This window comes from Uloborus diversus, chromosome 9 (assembly GCF_026930045.1).
Source record: "Uloborus diversus isolate 005 chromosome 9, Udiv.v.3.1, whole genome shotgun sequence".
Classification (NCBI taxonomy): domain Eukaryota; kingdom Metazoa; phylum Arthropoda; class Arachnida; order Araneae; family Uloboridae; genus Uloborus; species Uloborus diversus.
In genome coordinates, this window is record NC_072739.1 from 131,417,033 (window position 1) to 131,436,995 (window position 19,963).

Consider the following 19,963-nt stretch of genomic DNA (forward strand, 5'->3'; position numbering starts at 1 on the left):
TAATCACTATGGATGAGCTTGTGCTAGTACCAAACTATTTTGATATTGGTATAAGCGCAGCCATGTTTTTTGACAACCTGCAGCAAGAATTGAAATTGGTCTTCAATAATTATTTTTTTTTTCATTAAACACTCTTTCATAATCTTAATGTATAAAAATCTTCTGTACAGACGTATGTCACCATAAGGCTTTAAACGGCTGGACCGATTTTGATCAAATTTTTTGTGTGTAATTAAGTTGTGGCAAGCATGGTTTCGAAGCGCCATGGATCGAATCGGAAATGTTTTAATTAATTTAAACATTAGATGGATATATCTCCCAAATGATGAATATTTATTTTAACCTATTGTTGAGCGAGAACTGAAATAAGTATTTAATTTGTCAAAGGACAATAGGAAAGCCAGCTCTGCTTTTTGTAATGAAATTTCCTACTGTGATATGTCAACTGAGAATATGTAAAACGTAGAGAAAGAGTAAAGCCTTCATTTCTTGAAAGCAACAATTTTATGTCCCGTGACAGTAAAGTACTGGAAGGTTCACACAAAACGTGTATTCTGTCGTCATAGTTGAACCATGTGACCGAATTGATGCGTTAGGTTTTCCTAACCAAATTATTAGAAAGTACTGTACCTAGCAACATTTGTTTCTCGGCTCAAATCCATCTGAGTTTTGGCTTCAATGTCAAGAATACTTTAAGGATTATCAAACTAATCAGTACATTATTACAGGAAAATATGTGATTTAAAGACAAAACAAATTTCATTTTCGTCCAGATAAATTACAACAGGGTTGTTCTGTGCACAAAAGATCAGTGCAATGGAAGATCTTTATCTTTGGTGGAAAGAACAAACTAGGCACTGTATGAAGTTTTAAAAGTTTTCATTCAAAAGATCTGACCGCTAATCGGTCTGAGTTAGCTTCACTTACTGATAATAGGCTCGATTACAGTAACGTGGTGGCTTGGCGATTATGCTATAAACAATAGAGTTGCATCAACATTTGTTTACATTTAAAGCTACTGTTAATGTAATTTATTGTATTTTTTGTTTATTTGGCGAAATATTTCAAATCGCAAAGAATTGTTTTTCATTTCTAAAGAGTTTTTATTCATTTTAGTTGAAGAATGTGTTGATTTTACATCAGTAGAGGAGGGATGATTGGTTTTCGCTTATTCAGAGAACTGTTTTTACCTTTATCATTTTTTAAACGATATCCTTTCGGTTATTTTATTCTTTTTCGTATGAGGGATGTTGCAGCGGGATTTCCCGTTTGTCCTAGATGGGTAGTTAGTTTTTTATACTTAATATCTGAGGACGCATTTTATCCTTTAGGTATGGCTGAAGGAACAAACCATCGAGTACAGGAGAAAAAATAGTTCATAAAACAACTGCTCACTGGGCATTAGATTAATCAAGTTGTAATAAATGTACACATTCTGACACCAAGCAGCTTAAAACAATTTCTTTTTACTTATTTTTTCAACAAAACGGTTCAAACACTTAATAGTTTATTGAAATTTTTCAACTTTTCAATTTACAAAGTTTAAACAGAACGCCATCTGTTGGGTCCTGTAGTATATATTATTTCCTTTCAGCAAGAGTACTAGCAACAACTAGCAACAATAACTAGCTTCTTTCAATAAATTTTAGTGCTTTGATAATGCTCAATGAACTCACAGTTAAAATCAAATGAGATCTCATATCATGTTTACTGTACAAATATTTTATAATGCCTCCTTAAAAAATATTTTTCAATTCTTAAAATATACTTGAGGAGTGCTTGAACTTTTTTCTGCCGAAGAATACGAAACCTGAATGTTATTTTTTGACTAATTTAATTTTATACTTATCCTTGATTTCATATAAGTTAATTTTGAATTAAAAATCATGAAAATCTTTTTAAAGAATTCATTTCATTCAAAAATAAACTTCGATCCTGATCTAAGGATATGACATTGTACAATTTTGTAGTTTGTTCATTCAAGATTGTTTGGTTTACAACCGTGGTTGAAGCCAAGTATTTTTTTAATTTTTTTTTTTTTCAAAAAGACCATGTGTTTTTTTTTTTTTTTTTCAAAAAAGTTTTTTTTTTTGAAAAATTTTATCGTTTTCCCCCAAATGTTTTCGTAAATTTTTGCAAAGAGTAAAATCTAGTTAATGCAAAGTAACTAGCCAAGTTTTATAGATAAATTACAGATTTACTTTATATTTTTAAAGGTAATGCAAGTAGAGTAGGCATAAAATTGCTTTTATACCTGAACACTTTTTGCATCCCCGATAGACGATGCAGTCAGAGCAAGAAAAGAAAATTTATAAAATTATGAAAACAGAAAATATTCATGTAACTCTATGCTCATAAAAAAATAGTAATAATGCCAAATTTTCACCTTTTCAAGAACTTTTTTGATCCTAATATAATAAAAGAAGTTTCATGTATGAATGGTGGAAGAATCATCAAAAATTAATTTTTATGAGTCTTCATTATTAAAGTACATTAAAAGAGTATTTTTTATTAAGGTTTGTTCGAAGCTTTATTTTAAATTTTTTTTTCTTTGTTAAAAAAAATTGTATTCCTAAATACATTGAACCAGGATAAATGTCTACAATGGAAAACATAATGTTTTCTTAAAACCTACTTGTTCTGTTTCTATAATTTTTGTCATTGATACATTTGGTAAATAAATTACATGATTTGTAACTTTTTTTAAAATCTTTAAACAAAATATGCATTGATCTGTTGATTTTTAAAATTGTGTAATGTACATCAGACTTATGATTCATTTGTAGATACTGCAAAATACTTTCCACATGTTTAAGAATGCGTGATTTTAATTTTACTTTTATTTTTTTTATTTGTAGTAGATAGTTATGGCTATGAGGACATTAATTTGCAAGAATTTATTCTTGGTTTTGTAATTAATAATGTCTGAACTATCGCAGTAAATTACTTCTTTGATTATTTATACCGAAACCCGTTTACGTGTTGCATTTTTTATAATAGGTAAAGATTTTCAAACAATATTCTTCTATTGAAATCTCTAAGCATAAGGAAATGAAATTACAAGAATTTACTCTTAATCGTTTAATTAATTACAAAGAAATTAGGTACAAATATGAATATTAAACATTTCTTAACAATTAATTCATAAAATCTTCATGATTTTCTTAAAAAACAATTGTTTTTCTTACAAATAGTGTTAGAAGCAAATAAACCTGTTGTAAGTAAAAAGAAAAAACCCTTGTTTACATTTAAAAAAAAAGTTTTTTTTTCCTCAAAAAACCGGTTTTTACCAACCCTGTGTTCATTACGATGGCAATTTTTAAATGACTGTAATTACAATCAAGCATTTAGTGAGGAATTTATTAATGTGTATGTGTTTAATTATTTTTTAGTTGTTGCAGTGCAAGCAAAAAAGAAAAAACCTTTAGCTCAAATAATTGCAGAGAAAGAAGAAAAAAGGAAAAAAGAATTAGAAGAAAAAATGAAATCTGTAAGTTTTTTCTTTTATTTGCTTATTATTTATTATTTAAAGAATGAAATAAAAGTAATGATACAAGTTTTTTTGTAAAAAACAAATACAAATCTCAAAAAAAAAAAAAAAAAAATCTTAGTTTGTATCTTTAGTAATCAGTGCTTTATATTTTGATAATGTAATTTTACCAACCAACTGTAAAATATCTCAAACAACATGGTTTGCACAGTTCATGGAAATCCTAGAAAGTCATGGAAAATTCAAATTTTTATTCAAGTCATGAAAATTTGTTTAAGGTCATGAAAACCATCCTGGGCAAAGAGAAAGTAATAGTAGTGAAAAGAGCATTAGAAATCTTGAGTGATTTAGCAGTATTGCACATAAAAGCTTTTATAACTGTGTAATTGAACGATTCCCAAAACAAATCTGAATTTTGAATTCTCATTTTTGAATTCTCATTGCATTCACTTCTATAGCAGCCACTCGTCTTTTTTTGCATTGTGATTGGACATCACTCATTTTGAATTTACCATTATTTTCAGCACTTGTTATAATTTATATTCTATAGTTAGCAAACCTACACGTTCTTGATTCTACCTGCTCTAAATACGCAATTCAATTGCATCCAAGTTTGTTTCCTTATAAAAACTTTATTACTAAATTCATCAGAGTTCATCTAAATTTGTTGAAGGTTTTAGAAAATGAAGGTCTTTAATCAGGGCATAGAATACAGAAATAGGGAAATTCTAATACTGGAAAACAGTAGTGCCCAACATACGGCCTGTAAATGTGGGCACATGGCATAATGAAAATTTTTGTTTTTAATTATTATTTTTTAATATCTCTTGCAGAAACATGCATTTACTAAAGAATGGCTTTACTTTAAAGAATAAAAATACTATAAAGTTATGTGGCTGAATAAAGGCGCTGTTGATACTAAAAGGCAACTTTTGGAGCAAATTTATTGACATTTAGTAATGACTCATTCCAGCTTTGTCTCATTCATTATCATTCTGCCTGTTTACAAAAAAAAAAAAAAGACATTTAAGCATTATATTCCTTTACTGTATTTAAATTTATGTGATGAAAACAAGTAGGAATTTCAGATTTTGGAAATTATTGTTAATTGGCATAGTGCCTATTAAACAGATATTTAATTCCTCAGAAACACTGACTGAGCACTTCCATGTATTTCTGAATACTCGCTGATTCATGTACAGAGATAACAGAAACTAAGATTTTAGTTGATATTTCTAGGACTGTCCACGTATAAATCAAGAGCTTGTTTATTTTTCTTCAAAAAGTAATTAAAAATTCATATTTAAGTCAAAAAAGAGAACTTCACTTACATTCAAACATATTGAAGAAAATTTTGCCAAGCTGGCCAAATGGTTGCAACATTTTTTTTCAGCATATTCCACCCCCCCCCCCCCCCCCACGCAATTCACTAGAAGATCTATGCTAGTCTTTTTTTTTTGACATTTTAAGTTTTGTTCAAATATCTTATTTAAGATGGAAATTTTCAAGTTGCAGTTGGTCTCATATTACTGAAGAATGTAGCAATAGCATCGCTGCAGCTATTTTTTTTTTTGTGAATGGGACAACAAACTAGCAAAATTAATTTCGAAAATCGATAATAAATTAACTTTAAATTCCCCCCCCCCTTAAACGTTAGAAATATATATGTAACAAATGGGAATATATGGCAATTTATCACATGGTCATAGCTTATAAATACTAACATGTTTGGAGAGGTATGCAGATCTGTACGTAAGCCGATCTTTCCTAATTTACCCTGGAAAAATCTCAAAAATTCTTTACTTTTATACAAAAATACAGTGTTAAAACCAACTGTCAAACAAAAGCCATTTGTAACTAGCAAATACCCTTTGATTTTTAAATGATTAGAATAAATTAATCTTTCTAATTGTTCTAATTATTGTCCTCAGCTCTAGTTCCATCTCATCTGAAAATCTTATAACTGAAATTCAAAATATCAGATTGACTCATTTAGAGTTGAGTCATCAATACATTTTGTTCTTGTTGGTTGTGCATCAAATCACTAAAGAATTACTAGTAATGTACTTCTGCAATAGAGACATTTCACAAACAGCATTTAATGAAAATTAATGACTGCAAACCATTTTTTTATGCAGCAGTTAAGATATACCTGAATCACAGTATTCAGTATTTCAGAAATTCAAAAACTTTAACTCTTACTTTTTTTTTCAGCATAAGTTTTGTTTTGTTATTAGAAGTATTTCATGTTTGGTTTACTCCGTGGATTTAATGTGTGCAATGCAGGGAAGAGGTTAATGGCATTATATTTCTTTAAAATTTTCTTATCACATAAGTTTGAGCTACTTTTATTCTAAAATGTAACTATAGTATGAGCTTTTGTTATTCCAAAGTGTAACTATAGTATGAGCAACTTTTATCTTAAAATGAAACTGGTATATTAAAATATGTTTCAAATAGCTGCCTTATTTTTGCTCTAATCAAGATTTTTAAGCTTCCTTTTAGTATAGATAAGGATGATTCTGTCAAATGTCTGACTTTTAGACCTTCTCTCTCTCTTTTTAAATGTTGCCATTTTATTCAACCTTTAACTTTTTTCTTTTAATTGTTGGATGTGATCAATAGAATGTGCATTGTCAGGGTCGCCAAATGCTGCTTATTTTTGTGGAAATGTTTTGCAAAACAATAAAACTTATCAAATCCACAAAAAAGAAAAAAATATTATTTGCTGAGCATTTCTCGCTAAAGTATAATTAGGTCGCTCATTGGGAAAAAGAGTGCCACAATATGAAAAAATGAAATTTTATAAGAGAAGTGTTTGAAGTCTAAATCTTCAGGACATTAAAGAAAGTAAATTTGCTTTGTTCTCCAGTGGTTAAAATTAAAAAAAAAAATCTGTCATTAAATCCGAAGAAGGTAACGTCATTTGAAGCCCTTAAGCGAAAAAAAGAAAAAAAAAAAGAAAATGAAAACTTTTATATTGTGACACTCTTCCAAACAAGCGAAAAGTTTTCCAACAGTTGCACAAATGCATTTTTAAAGTTGCAGGAAATGTCTGCTGTCAGACTTTTCACTAAAGACGTGCAAAAAAAAAAAAAAAAAAAAAAAAAAAGCAGGCCACCTGTTCTTTCTCTACATGATCTTTTAATTTCATAGAATTATTAATTGGATTTTTTTCTTAAAACTGTTAATATCAAAATTTTTAATAACATTCAAGGGTTTCTATTTTTATTATAATTTCTTATCTTATTGCTAAATTGCTAACATGTCTTTGAAAATTTAAATAATTTATGCTCTAAGTGTGTCCTACTTTGACAAATGTATTATTAAATGAAAAATTATCATATAAGTTTGTGCAACAATATGATTAAGGTGAAAAAACAATGTAAATAAATATTGGAGGAAAATACAGCATAAAGCTATTTCAAGGCTACAATGGAGCCTCTTCATCAGTGCAAAAAGCTCACCAGCACAACCAGAAGTTGTGAGAGATCATCAGTTCTCTCACAACTTCTAACATAGAAACGGACTTCATTCATTTTCTTCAAGGGTTAGCAGGAAGGGTTTTTTTTTTTTTTTTTTGGCGCCATTAAGCTTCCCTGAGAAAAATGAGACATGCCTCGTTGCTATAGCAATAGACAGGCACAGACATTTCGGCGGTGGCTTTTCTCATGATGAACAGGCAGTATAGTACCATCTCTTTTCCCAAAACAGTGAGAGTTTCTTCTCTTTTGCTCGTTATCTTCAAATTTTGGTCTCTGCATTCCTTAGCTTCTGAGTGCTTCAAATGGCCTTTTTTTATATTGCCATGTTGAAATTTTTCCTGAAATTATTTATGAACAGTAAGAAGATTAACTTTTCTATTGCAAGCTACTTATCAGAATACTGGATATTTTTAATAAAAAAAACAGTCATTAAATTTACAACTACTTAAAATTTATCTTTTTCAGAAACTCATATCTTTTAACTAAATTGTTCCCAAGTGTTGGTACTTTTATGGATACAAACTGAAAAACTACTCATTAACTAATGTTACATTCATAAAATCGTGATGAATAATAAAATGTTTTGTTTTTGCAATTTTTTATGCATAACCTCAGAAATATTCGGTGTCATTTAATAAAATAATGGAATTAATTCATTCTCTCAAACTGTTAGGCACCATTTTTCAGCCTGTTCCAGCTATTTTTAATGCTTACCAAAATTTGTAATTTGTTTATGAATTTTTTCAAGACATTTTTGTAATTCATTAAGTCTTTCATTTTTTCTTCCTTACTTTTGTGGTAAAAACTAATATATATTTCTTTTTTTTTTTTAAATCTTTGTGCAAAATATGATTTTTTCTCTCCCCCCCCCCCCCTTTTTTTGAACAATTTGCTCTTATATGTATCCACTTCTTGACTTTTTGTGTGTGTCCTAATCTCATGCCTATATAAAATTTTCTACTTAAAGTTGACAAAAATAGTCACTGCTAACTTAGACATACAATTTTGGTATTTTTAACTGCCCCACTGATATTTCAGCTCTGCTATTGTATCTGTTCTCATTAAATCAACAAAACATGTTAAAGAATAGAAAATTTATTAAAAATTAAAAAATTATAATTATAAAAATGATTTTAAATGAATTACTAACCTGGTTTAAAGTTTCCTTTTATGATTGTATTTTTTTTAATTGCATCATTTGTAGTTGCACATTAGTCATTCAAAGTAGTGATATTATATTTAGTTTCCATTAGCAATAGTTATGTGAAAAAATGTGCACAGATTTTAAATACTAAGATTTAACTATTTAATTTCCTGCAGCTAGAAATAGATAAGAAAGACTTAACACCACAAGAAAGGTTAGCACAGAAACTAAAACAACAAAAACTACAGGAAGAAGCTGACTTACAACTAGCAAAAGAAACATTTGGTTAGTACTTAAAACGTCTGTGCGACAAAGACTTTGCAGCTGCTGTTGAAGTGCTTTTTTGTTATTTAATATGAATGTTGTGTGTTGTACTTTATTTGTAATTTATTAAAGAAACTTTTTATAAACTGGTCTTGTGTGCAATCCTTGATAAGTGTATATTCTTTACACTAATAGGTTTAGGAATAGTACTTTAAAATTTAATCAGTGAACCAGGCACATTCATTATAAGGCACTTCTTCAGCATTTCAAGGTCTTTGGCATGGCTTTCCTTTATTGCAATACTTTTGAATTCTTATTGTGGAGCACATTCATTTCTGAAAATGTGTTTTCCTCCAAAAAGTATTAGGTTGCATGTTGGTAACTTGCCTAACCTAAATTTTAAGAAAATGCCTGGAAAAATAAATCGTGTGAAATGTGAATTTTTTTTTCCAAATTTAAAAAGATATTTCATTTATAGAGATATAAAATAATAAAGAAATAAAGTAATAAATTGTGTAATTTATTCATATATAACTTGAAGCTCATATATAACTTAGAAAGCAATTTATTGAGGGAAAAACTCATACTAGTCAACTTTTATGTGTAAGGCGGAAATCTACCCATTGTAATTATCCGAGGGGCTCTGCCCTTGCATGCCAGCCACCATTTGTCACCCTCATGGGTGAAAAACGGGGGGGACAAACAGGTGACAAAGTAGGTTCACGTTCAAATTTGGCGTGAACCTAGGTGTTTATTAATTTTAATGGTATATTAATCAAGTTATAGCACCATCTCTTTAAGGTTTACAGGGACGAGACAGGGCAGAGGTGCTACCTCTGGATGTCCTGTATCCAACAGCACTAGTGTTGACTTGGTAGACATTGACAGTCTGGAAGCGATAGGATTACAGACAGATGGACATAGATTATAATAGTGTAGAGTTTTATGCGGCAGCTCCGACTTTTACCCATTTTGAAATCCAACTTCTTTGCTACCATAACACTCTCATTTTTTTCTAGTACACCATTCCACTGTTTTCACACAAATAATTTTGTGTTGACCACTATTTTCAACCCTTCTTATATGTGTTAATATTTTTTTGCCATGCCCATTTGAAACTGGTTTCTGCCATGCAATCAGTCAATTCAAGTCGACAACATTTGCGAAATTTAGCCTTAGGACTAACCAAAGATATAGTTAATGTAGTTTAATCTGTTTATTAAATTTCAGATGGCAATAGATTTTTGCAGTCAATGGGCTTTTTTCTGAAAAAAGTTAGCCAAAACCTCAAATGTAAGGACCATTGCTAAACGTTTTGACAATCACTTCAGTTATTGTAACTGACATGGTCACTTTATTAAAAAATAATAGCTTCAAGAATGCTTTAAAAAAATCTTATTTGGGCGTTGTTTTTCTGCAATTATTATTAATAAATACTGCAATAAAACTTGAAAAAAGAATTCCATATACATTATTAAAACAGTGTATGTTTTTTACACATTGAAATTTTCCCAAGTTGGCAACTGTAGCATTCTTAAAAGTGAACAAACATTTAAAATGCCTAAGAAAATTAAGTCATGTGAAATGTGTATTTTTTAAACATATTCGTTTATAAACATATTAACTGATAAAAATAGAATACAAATTGTGCAATTCATTATATAACTTTAAATTATTTAAGATTTTAAGTTTTAAAAAGAAATACCATCAGTTAGCACCAACCAACTTTTATGCATTTTAATTATTACTAGGGTGCTCCATGTCTTGCTCACCAACTTTTACAAGCTTTGTTTTTATTCAATTTTATTACCTTTTTTCTCACAAATTAAACTTGGTTTCCTTGTGTATATTTGGTCCTGGAGACAATGTTTAGAGTTATCCTAATTTTCCTATTTTTTTTTTAATTCTTAAATTTTTAACTCATTCCTTAGTTAAATATCCTAAAATGGTCATTATTTTACACTGCTTTACACTGCTTACTCTCTATTTAGTAATTAGTGCCCAATTGACACTTTTAAGCCTTTTTATTATTATTATTAATTAGAAAACCACCCATCAAAGTATGATGGGTAAAAATTGCTTCAACATTTGAACAAAACGATTGCCTGTTTGATAATCTTTTGATACTTGAAATTTTAACACTAAACTCCAGTAGGGAGCGTTCATTGTTGACCACTTTTTCGTTTCTTCATTCTCCTGAAATTTGTCTTACCAGTAAAACAGTTAAGTTACCGGATCCAGTTCAACCTTGTGAAAATGAAGTATTTCCCTGAATATCAAACATTACCAAAAAATATCTAATTATCATTCTATGGCGCGAGTTTCATTGTTGGTTATGTCAGGAGCGTTACTCAATCATTGAACTGGCTATTATTTATATGAGGATTCAAGTTTTATCCAGGGTATTTTTATGAAAATAAGAAGAGTAATCTTACATATAAGGCACTAAACTAAAAATCCTGATGTTAATAAAAGTATTGGCATGAAGGCTACATATTGTGCATGCACTAAAATGGAACTTCTAATATAATTATAGTTTTTTAATCAAGCAAAAAGTTTGAAATTTTAAATTCAACTTTGTAAAATTTACACTGTAATAAAGCCTTGCAGTGTGCACATGTATACAGTGAAAACAAAAAAGTGCTTATGCACAATCAGCATAATTCTCAAAATAATGGTTTTTATTAAAATGTGCTCTTGATACTCATCCTAACATGTTAATAAAAGTGTGTCCTAATCGTGTTTAAGTCCACACTTAGACCTCATTGGAGACACTAAAATTTAAGTCTCTTCTAATGAAAGTTAGAGAAAAGTGGTGTCCAACTAACATGGTCTTTTGAGAGAAGCCTTGGCTCCATCTAAGTGCTAATGCTCTAATCCCAATAACATCCCATCACTCCCTTTGCAGGGAAGCTGGGGTAAATACCAGAGTCTGGACCATGAAAAGGACAAACAAGCGCTGGTATGGGGCTGGGGGCTTGGATTGTATTGGCTGGAGGCCTGCATTTTGTTTGCCTCTCCATGTCATCTATTTAGAAAAACTGCACTTTTAGCGTAATTTATACCCCCATAAATTGTGAGGTATTTAAAAGGCCTGATTGATTGATGGGGCACCTGGCTTGGTAAAATGCTCTATCTCCTCCACTTGTGAATTTACTACCTTCTAACCATCTATGAAACAGTTCAGTAATTGAAGCTATAATGCCGTGCGAATAACACAAGTCATATCTGCAGCTCACCTCAAAATGAGAAACTGCTTTTTAAAGTTAGGCCATTTATTTGATTCGGATTTCACTTTTTCAGCACTTAACAATATACACTCAAGAGCCAAAACATTATGACCACCTGTCAATAACGAGTTGGCCCACCTTTGGCTCGCAACACAGCTTCAACCCGTCTTGGCATGGATGTCACAAGTCCTTGGTAGATGGCTGGAGACAGAATGTACCACATGTTTAAGCAATTCTCACGCAAATCTGAGATATTGCGAATTGGTGGTCTTTGAATTCTGAGCTGCCGTTTCATGGCATCCCAAATATGTTCTATCGGATTGAGATCCGGTGAGTTAGACAGCCAGGACATTAACTGGAATTCAGCATCATGTTCCTCGAACCATTCCAACACAATTTCAGCCTTGTGACACGGGGCGTTGTCCTGTTGTAACATTCGATTTTCAGCTGGGAAAACGGAGGCGGTGTAAGGGTGCAACTGGTCTGCAATGATGTTCAGATACCCTGTGGCATTCAGAGTCTGCTGTACCACAACCATGGGTCCCAGAGACGCCCAAGAGAACGTCCCCCCAAAGCATAATACCGCCATCACCGGCCTCTGTATGACCTACTGTACCTTGAGGGAGCAACTGTTCGCCCGGAAGACGGCATATCCTGACAGGGCCATCGCCGTGATGCATGTCAAAACGATATTCATCTGACCAGGCAACTCTCTCCCACTGATCCATGGACCAGTCGCGATGTCCTCGGGCCCAGCACAAGCGCAGTTTGCGGTGACGCTTGATCAGCAAAGGCACACGAGTGGGACGTTTGCTGTGTAGCCCCATATCCAACAGTGTCGGCTGAACGGTGTGCTCCGATACTATTCTACTTGGCCCTGCATTGTATTGGGCTGTCAGTTGAGCCACTGTCAGGCTTCGGTTTTAATGCACCATGCGAGACAGTCTCCGACGACCTATTTCTTCGATAGCGTGTGGACGTCTAATACCAAGTTGTCTACTGCTGGTTTCACCGTCATTCATCCACTTTGCATAAGTACTAACAACTCTAGGTCGCGAACAACCCACGAGTCGTGCAGTTTCTGAAATACTTGTTCCGAGCCTTCGAGCCATTACAATCTGCCCTCTATCAAAATAGCTTGGATCCGCAGCCTTTCCCATCACACACAGAAGTAAGTGAAAGAATGATTCTTCAGACTCTCCAGCAGCAGTTAAATACCACTTCAAGCTGATCACGTGCCTTCCACGTCATCCAGGCGAGTTCATTGCAAAATGTAGGGGTGGTCATAATGTTTGGCTCGTGAATGTATATTTCCCATTCACAAATATATAAAACATTGTATATTGGTAAAACAGGTTATAAAAAACCACCTCGTGACAATAACTGAATTTTGATAAGAGGTGTTGTAGAGAAGTGTAGTAGCTTTTGTGCTTGGCACGACAGTATTATCAAACTTCATTTAAAAAATAAATACTGTTAAGAGTTCCGGTGCAGCTTCAAACTTTCTTTAAATGACGACACAATTCTTGAAAAAACACAGGAGATATATTTACAGCTATGTACAGGAAGCCAGTTACAACTGCTAAATCAGTCGTCAGCAATTAAGCAAATATCAATTAACACTGTAATCTCAACGGTTACACAAGTATTTACATCCAAATACAGTCAACCCTCGTTTATCGCGGTTAATTCGTTCCAGACTTGACCGCAATAACTGAATTTCCGCGAAGTAGGATTGTGTATTTAAAAACCGAATATTTTCCTAATTAGAGCACATGAAACTTAATTTACGACAACTTAAATAGGTTTCTAACATAGTTAGAGCCCCCTAGACACGAAACAGCATCCTTTACCACCAGTACATTTCTATTACTTAATAAATTGCACAAAATTAGACGAAATATGTATCACATTGTTAATCATTGAGAAATAAACTACACACACATATGAAGTTCTTACAATCTATCTACTAATCTATGAAAATAGCTCAACTTGTTCGATGATGAATTAATTGCCAGTTAGTGACTGTATGAGTCCTCGTTCTTCCTCTGTACATTTATCCTCATTAAAGGTATTACGTATACACTGTATGCAACTTACAAAGCTAGTACATTGTTGAACACCATTTATAGATGCATTTACATCCCCTAGTAATAATACAGTGATTTATACTTTCCATTTAGTGTTTAACGGTTAAAATGAGACAGCAATTTCCTTCATTTTCTTCTGTGATTTATACCTCCACTCCCTCAACTAGTACAACTACACGCCTCAAAAGAGCTCAGCTTATTTAAAAAGACATGTATTTTTATTCTTTTGTACAAAAAAGTTTACACAAGCGCATGCAAAAGGCTAGTTACTGAATTTGAAAAAAAAAAAAAGAGCTGAAAAAACCGCGAAGTAGTTAAGCCGTAAAAGTTGAAGCGCGAAGTAGAGAGGGATGACTGTACGCAAAAATACAGCTCAAATGCTTCACAAAACAGAGCTAATACATGCTCTCCAACGCACCAATGACACGATTCATAAGCAAAAACTAACTCGAGACTGACACCTGCCGTCGGCCGTGGCTATTTATAAATCTCGAAAGAGAAGTTTCCACAACATTCGAAATGCTTCCCGTATTTTCTTTTTAACACTAGGAAGGCCGATATTTCAATATACCTGGAACGGCCGGAAGCGGTCAAAATGACCGTTCTTTAAAAGAAGCTGTAAAACTCGCATAAAAATGTCGAAAACTAAAGAAAGCATTTATATTAGCTTAAATATGACTTATAAATTATTTTACATTAAAATTTTTAGCTAAATTATTTATTTTATATTAAAACATTTATTTTTTAAAAATGTGACATTGCAAAAACATACTTACAGAAAGGAAAGATTACTCAATCTTGTTTACAATCCATGCATATACTTATTTTTTTGATTTTGTCGGTACATGGCCCACAAATGAATTTGTGGCAGTGTTCACATGTATTTGCAGTCTTATTGCCTTTACAATTTTTGACCAGTTGACACTGCTTTCTCTTTGTTCCACGACTCATGGAAACAGTTTTCAGTTCTGTTTTTACAGCTTTTGTGGTTACTTCAAGGTATTTCGATCTCAACTCCTCTGATAATTTTAAGATAAATTTCCTGCGACTTATATTTACGCTGAATATTTCTTTGTATAGTACCCACGCATTTATTCCAGCTAAATCAAGCACATTGAAAAACACATTTACTGGCCACCGTCTTGAGCATGATTTCACCGAATACTTTCTCGCCATTTGGTCAACTACATCTACCCCATATTTTGTTGAGTTAAAAAACGAGATAACTTCTGGAGTTTTTTTCTCTGTATTGGTTACACTCAAATTTGGATGCAGGGAGCTCAAAAGAAGGACATTCTTTTGCTTTTTGCACTGGTATGATGTTAGAGTTATGCCGTCGTTATGCACTGCTTTGCTAGAAAAAAGTGCACCTTTTTTCTTCTTGAAGCTTTCTGGAATTTCCGTTTTTGCTCTTTTGATTGTTCCAACAAAGCTTATGCTTTTCTTCTTCAAATTTTGTGCTAAATTGAGAGAACTAAACAAAATTGTCTGTTGTTACATTCCTTCCACTATAGTAATAGGGTTCCATAAGTCTGTAAACTGCGTGTTCTCCAACAGTTACATTCTCAGGGCGCGTTTCATCTTTTCCCAGGTATGGAAACGCGTTCAAAATGTATTTCGATTTCACATCTGTAGCCAGCCAAAACTTGATACCAAATTTGTCTGGCTTGTTAGGCATATACTGAATAAATTTGCATCTTACTTTAGTTGGAAAGAGTTGCTCATCTATGCAGATATTCTCTCCGGGTTTATAACACGACAAACAGTTCTCAACAAATTCTTCCCAAATTTCGGAAATAAGAGCGAATTTATTCGTTGACAAACGTTGCGACCTTGTAGATTTCATGTCAAACCGCAGGTATCTAAGAATTTCTTTAAATTTCTTTCGAGGCATTGTTTCAGAAAAAATATTTATGCCCCCATTTCCTTGACCACAAAGCATCAATAGAAAGCCCTTTAGCTAACATAGCACCTCTAACATAAAGCAAGGAGATAAATGCATCTAGTTCCTCCAATGTCACTTTCCAGTTATCATTTTTGCATCTTGCGCTTTCTGCTTCGGTACACTGTTGTATGTGCTTCAACATTTTTTCATTTATGAAACGGCGCCAAACACTGGTTGCTGAATCATGATCAGCGTTTCTTTTTGCAAATGATGTGGGGCCACACTTTTCTTTCAAAATATTTTGCGATGGTAGTCTTCCAGGTGTAGTTTGGTCAAGCGATTTCCAAACAGTTCCATTTTTTGCCACTTCGTCTGTCGAGGCATTCTCATCCAAATTATTTATATTCTGTTCAGTTCTTGTTCCTCTGCCTCGAAACTTTTTCCGACCTCGAACAGGTAAGCAAACTTCTTCTGGCTCAGTACTATTTTCAGAGCTTGATTGATAACTCTTATTTTCGTCCGATTCAATTGCATGAAAAGAATTTTCTTCTGTATCAAGTATGCAATCGTCACTTTCAAAATCAGAATTAATAGCATCCGAGCCAGAATCATCCGAAGAAATCCATTAGATTATTTGCATAATTTCATCTTGGGTAAGAAATTTTTTCCCAACAGTTCTGCGAGCCATTTTGCAATATAATGTGGAAAAGATAAAATTGGAATTTTCTAACTGGGGGGTCTTGCTTACACACAAATAGAAAACATCTTTCACATACGCTTTGTTCAAAGCCAATAGAGGAAATGTGACTCGCGTCGTACGAAGGCAAACAAGAAAAGAAAGCAGAAAACAGGAAAATCAAGGTTGAAAACAAGAAAGGAAAAATTCCAAATCTCCGCGCATGCGCATATCTTACAGAAACAAGTGTGGGTGAAGGTCACCTTTTTTCAATCACCACTTTTCCCACCCCTCATATACGAAATACGAAAGGAAAAAAAAATAATATGAGAGAAAAAGTAAAGCACGGTCATTTTGACCGCTTTTGGCCGTTCTAGGTATATATTAAATTATCTAAGAAACAAGTAAAGATAAATGGATGATTTTTTTAGTAGTAGAAGTTTATTAATATTTAACTAAAGTCAAAAAACATCAAAGGGATTGGTTCAAACCAAAAAATTTTGAGCGCATTTTAAGCGCGTAAACGGTCAAAATGACCGCTCTGGCCGTTCTAGTGTTAATCATTCACGAATCTTATCAGTAAAAAATAGGGGAACCATATACTTCAGTCGAATGTTAGGGGGTTGTATGTACATTACAAAAAGCTATTTACTGGTTATGTTACTAAGAAAATTTTAGTTGCAAAATAACCAAATGCCAGAATTTAGCCAGATTACAACAAATTAATAAAAAAAATAATTAGTTTACAGAATTTGTAACAATACAGCTACTGTTTCAAGTTGGATAAAGCATCTACATTCCATAATTTCCAGCTGATGAAGAGAGGAGGGATAGGGTACTATAGCGTGTGGAGGTGCAAAGGAGACAACTACTCCCTCATTTTTCATGGTCACAAATTAAGATCGATTGAAGAATGTCTTTTTGACTGGGTGGATTGATTTATTTAATGAAAATAAAAACTAAAATTTCCAATAAAATGGACATTTTTCGTATTATACAAATACAAAAGTGACGACCAGCAACAGGCTCTGGGCCCAGCTAGACTGGTCCTAGTCAATTTACAATCCCCAGTGAAGATCAATGGCCCTCTTAAATAGGGCTCGACCGATGGCATTTTTTGGCCGAAGGGCCGATGCCGATTGTTGGCCGATTGTTCAAAGACGGCCGATGGCCGATTGTTTTCCTCCAAATGGCCGATTGCCGATGGCCGATGCCGTCGGCCGATGGCAAAAAAAAAAAAAAAATCAAACAGTAATAAATTGATAAGATTATCAGTGATTTAAAGGATCGTTGATTCAATTTATTTTACTTTCTTTCTACGAATCAGGAATCGTATAATCACAAAAAAAAAAAAAAAAAAATCAGATTTCGACCTAAATTTCTATTTTACGATCACCGAATTTAAATTTTACAAGTTTTCCGGCACATTTGTGCATGCATATGTACTTAAGAACATATAGGTGACCGAAATATCCATTTTGAACGCTTCCTCAATTAATTATCGCAAATTCTCTTGTGATGACATCATGCGTGTAAACTTGCGTCACTCAAAAACGTTATGAAATATTAAGTCGAAAACACATACGTACGTAGTATGATCTAAAAGTTTGAAAACAAGTTGTATAAAACATTACCCTGAATAGTTCACATTACCGAAGCACATCTATCTACAAAATGGTCACCTCGGACGACTATGCACTTCTGCCAACGTTCGTATAGCTTTTAGAAGCACTCCTGGAAGACATTTTATGCAACCTCCTGTAAGGCCTCTTGCGCAGCTGCTTTTAACTTCATCGTGGGGAAGAAGGCGACTTTCATGTTGAGGATGCACGGTTCGATTGGTCAATACTCTGGTATGACAAACAAATAACATAACGTTTCGTCGGACTTAGCTCCGAGTGACTTTTACCTGTTCCCAGCATAAAAACATTTGTATAGGCACCGCTTTCTTCCGTCAGGAGAAGTTAAGCTTCATCACAGAAGGTTGCGAAAAATGGCTTTCAGGAGTGTCTCCAAAAGTTATATGATCACTGGCAGAAGTACATAGTCCCTCAAGGTGACCTTTTAAAGGTGGATGTGTTTCGGTAATGTGAATTATTCTGGGTAAGGTTCTATACAGCTTGTCCCCGAACTTTTGGATCGTACTACGTACAATATGTATAGGGTGTAGTTATGCTTCTCCTTTTTTTGACTGCTGTATGATAAAAGAGAAAGAACAGCCAAAAAGAAAAAGGACGAAAAACAAAGAGACTGTTTAATAACCAATCGGTTTGTTTGTTTGTTTTTTAATTGAACATATAACTAAGATTTCAGTAATATTGTAATAATGTATAGATTTAGGTACACTAAAAATAGTTAAAAAACATTAAATTATGTTGGTGTTAATTTAAAGAGTTCAGAAGTATAACTAGAGTTTAATTTCAGAAACTGAGGGAGTGGGAGGAGGGGCACGCAAGTGTTCTCAGAAATTCAAAAAATAGTCTTAAAAAATACAGTTCAAAATAGTCATAAACATGGATCAGAAAAAACCTTTTAAAACTTGCACCCGAGTTTGTTTTGATGTGCAGTGACGGGTTTAAAACATAGCAAATGTTGCTCCATAACCATAGGGGCACCGTAGGAGTTACAAAAATGCTTATGATAAATGTTTTACAACTTCTGTGATAGAGAAATAGGGCTGCAAAATGTATTTCGACGGGCCCTAAACTTCTAACTCCGCCGAAGCGATACAGAAAAGACTGCATTACTGTGATTCATATTACAAGTATTGAAAAATTAAAAATTACCGTCGATTCAACAGGAATCTACCAAAATGACACGGAAACCGGTTTCGCCATCTCATATTTGTTTCCATGATCTCCAATTCGGCAATATATCACTACATGATTATCAGTCTGAGACGCTAGATTAGTTTTGCATTGAAATAAGTAATTAATAGCTACAAAAAATGAGTAAACCGGCTTTTTAGAACACTCGATCGAAAACAAAAAAGGAAGTGCGCAACTGGAACGTACGCACACCCCACATGTGAAAATTGAACCTTCTACAGCTTACCATCTTTGAGTTATGACTTATGAGAGAGATATACGTACATCCAGCTGCAAGAAACAACGCAATAATTAATTTGTTTGGTACCTGAATGCAGTATTAAAAACTCTTTCAGGGGTGACTAATATAGAAATTCATACTGAAAATTAAGTAAACAATTTTATATGAAAACAATAACTCTCTTTACTTTGTATTAAAAAGTAAAACAGCAAAGGTACTTTTTTTTTTTTTTTTTTCAAAAACATCGGCCAATTCCATCGGCTTTTCAATGAATTTTAAGGCCGATGGGCTGATGTTTCCTGCAAGTTAGCATCGGCTGCCGATGCCGATGCCGATGGCTAAATTGTTGAAACATCGGCGCCAATGCATCGGCCAGGCCGATGCATCGGTCGAGTCCTACTCTTAAAACTGTCTACTCCTTTGCTCATTACCACCTCTTCCGGTAAGCTGTTCCAAGGTTCCACTACCCTGCTAAAATAATAATTTTTCCTAATATCCATGTTAGCCTGAGATTTAAATATTGTTTCATAAAAATGGAACTTCAAAACTTTCCCCTATAATAAATTACGGGAATGTACACCAGGGGTGCCCACCCCTAAGAGCAACAGCGCAACTCCCTAAATTTCACAAAGCCCCCCCCCCCCCAAAAAA

General features: G+C 33.2%; 1 protein-coding gene across 1 annotated transcript in view; it reads left to right on the forward strand.

Annotated features, from left to right (window-relative positions):
• LOC129229367 (eukaryotic translation initiation factor 3 subunit J-like) overlaps positions 1-19,963 on the forward strand; it is a 43,684-nt gene that overhangs the window by 11,792 nt on the left and 11,929 nt on the right. The window contains exons 4-5 of the mRNA XM_054863659.1: positions 3,393-3,490; positions 8,296-8,404. Of these exons, the coding sequence (XP_054719634.1) occupies positions 3,393-3,490; positions 8,296-8,404 (207 nt within the window). The remainder of the gene's footprint in view (positions 1-3,392; positions 3,491-8,295; positions 8,405-19,963) is intronic.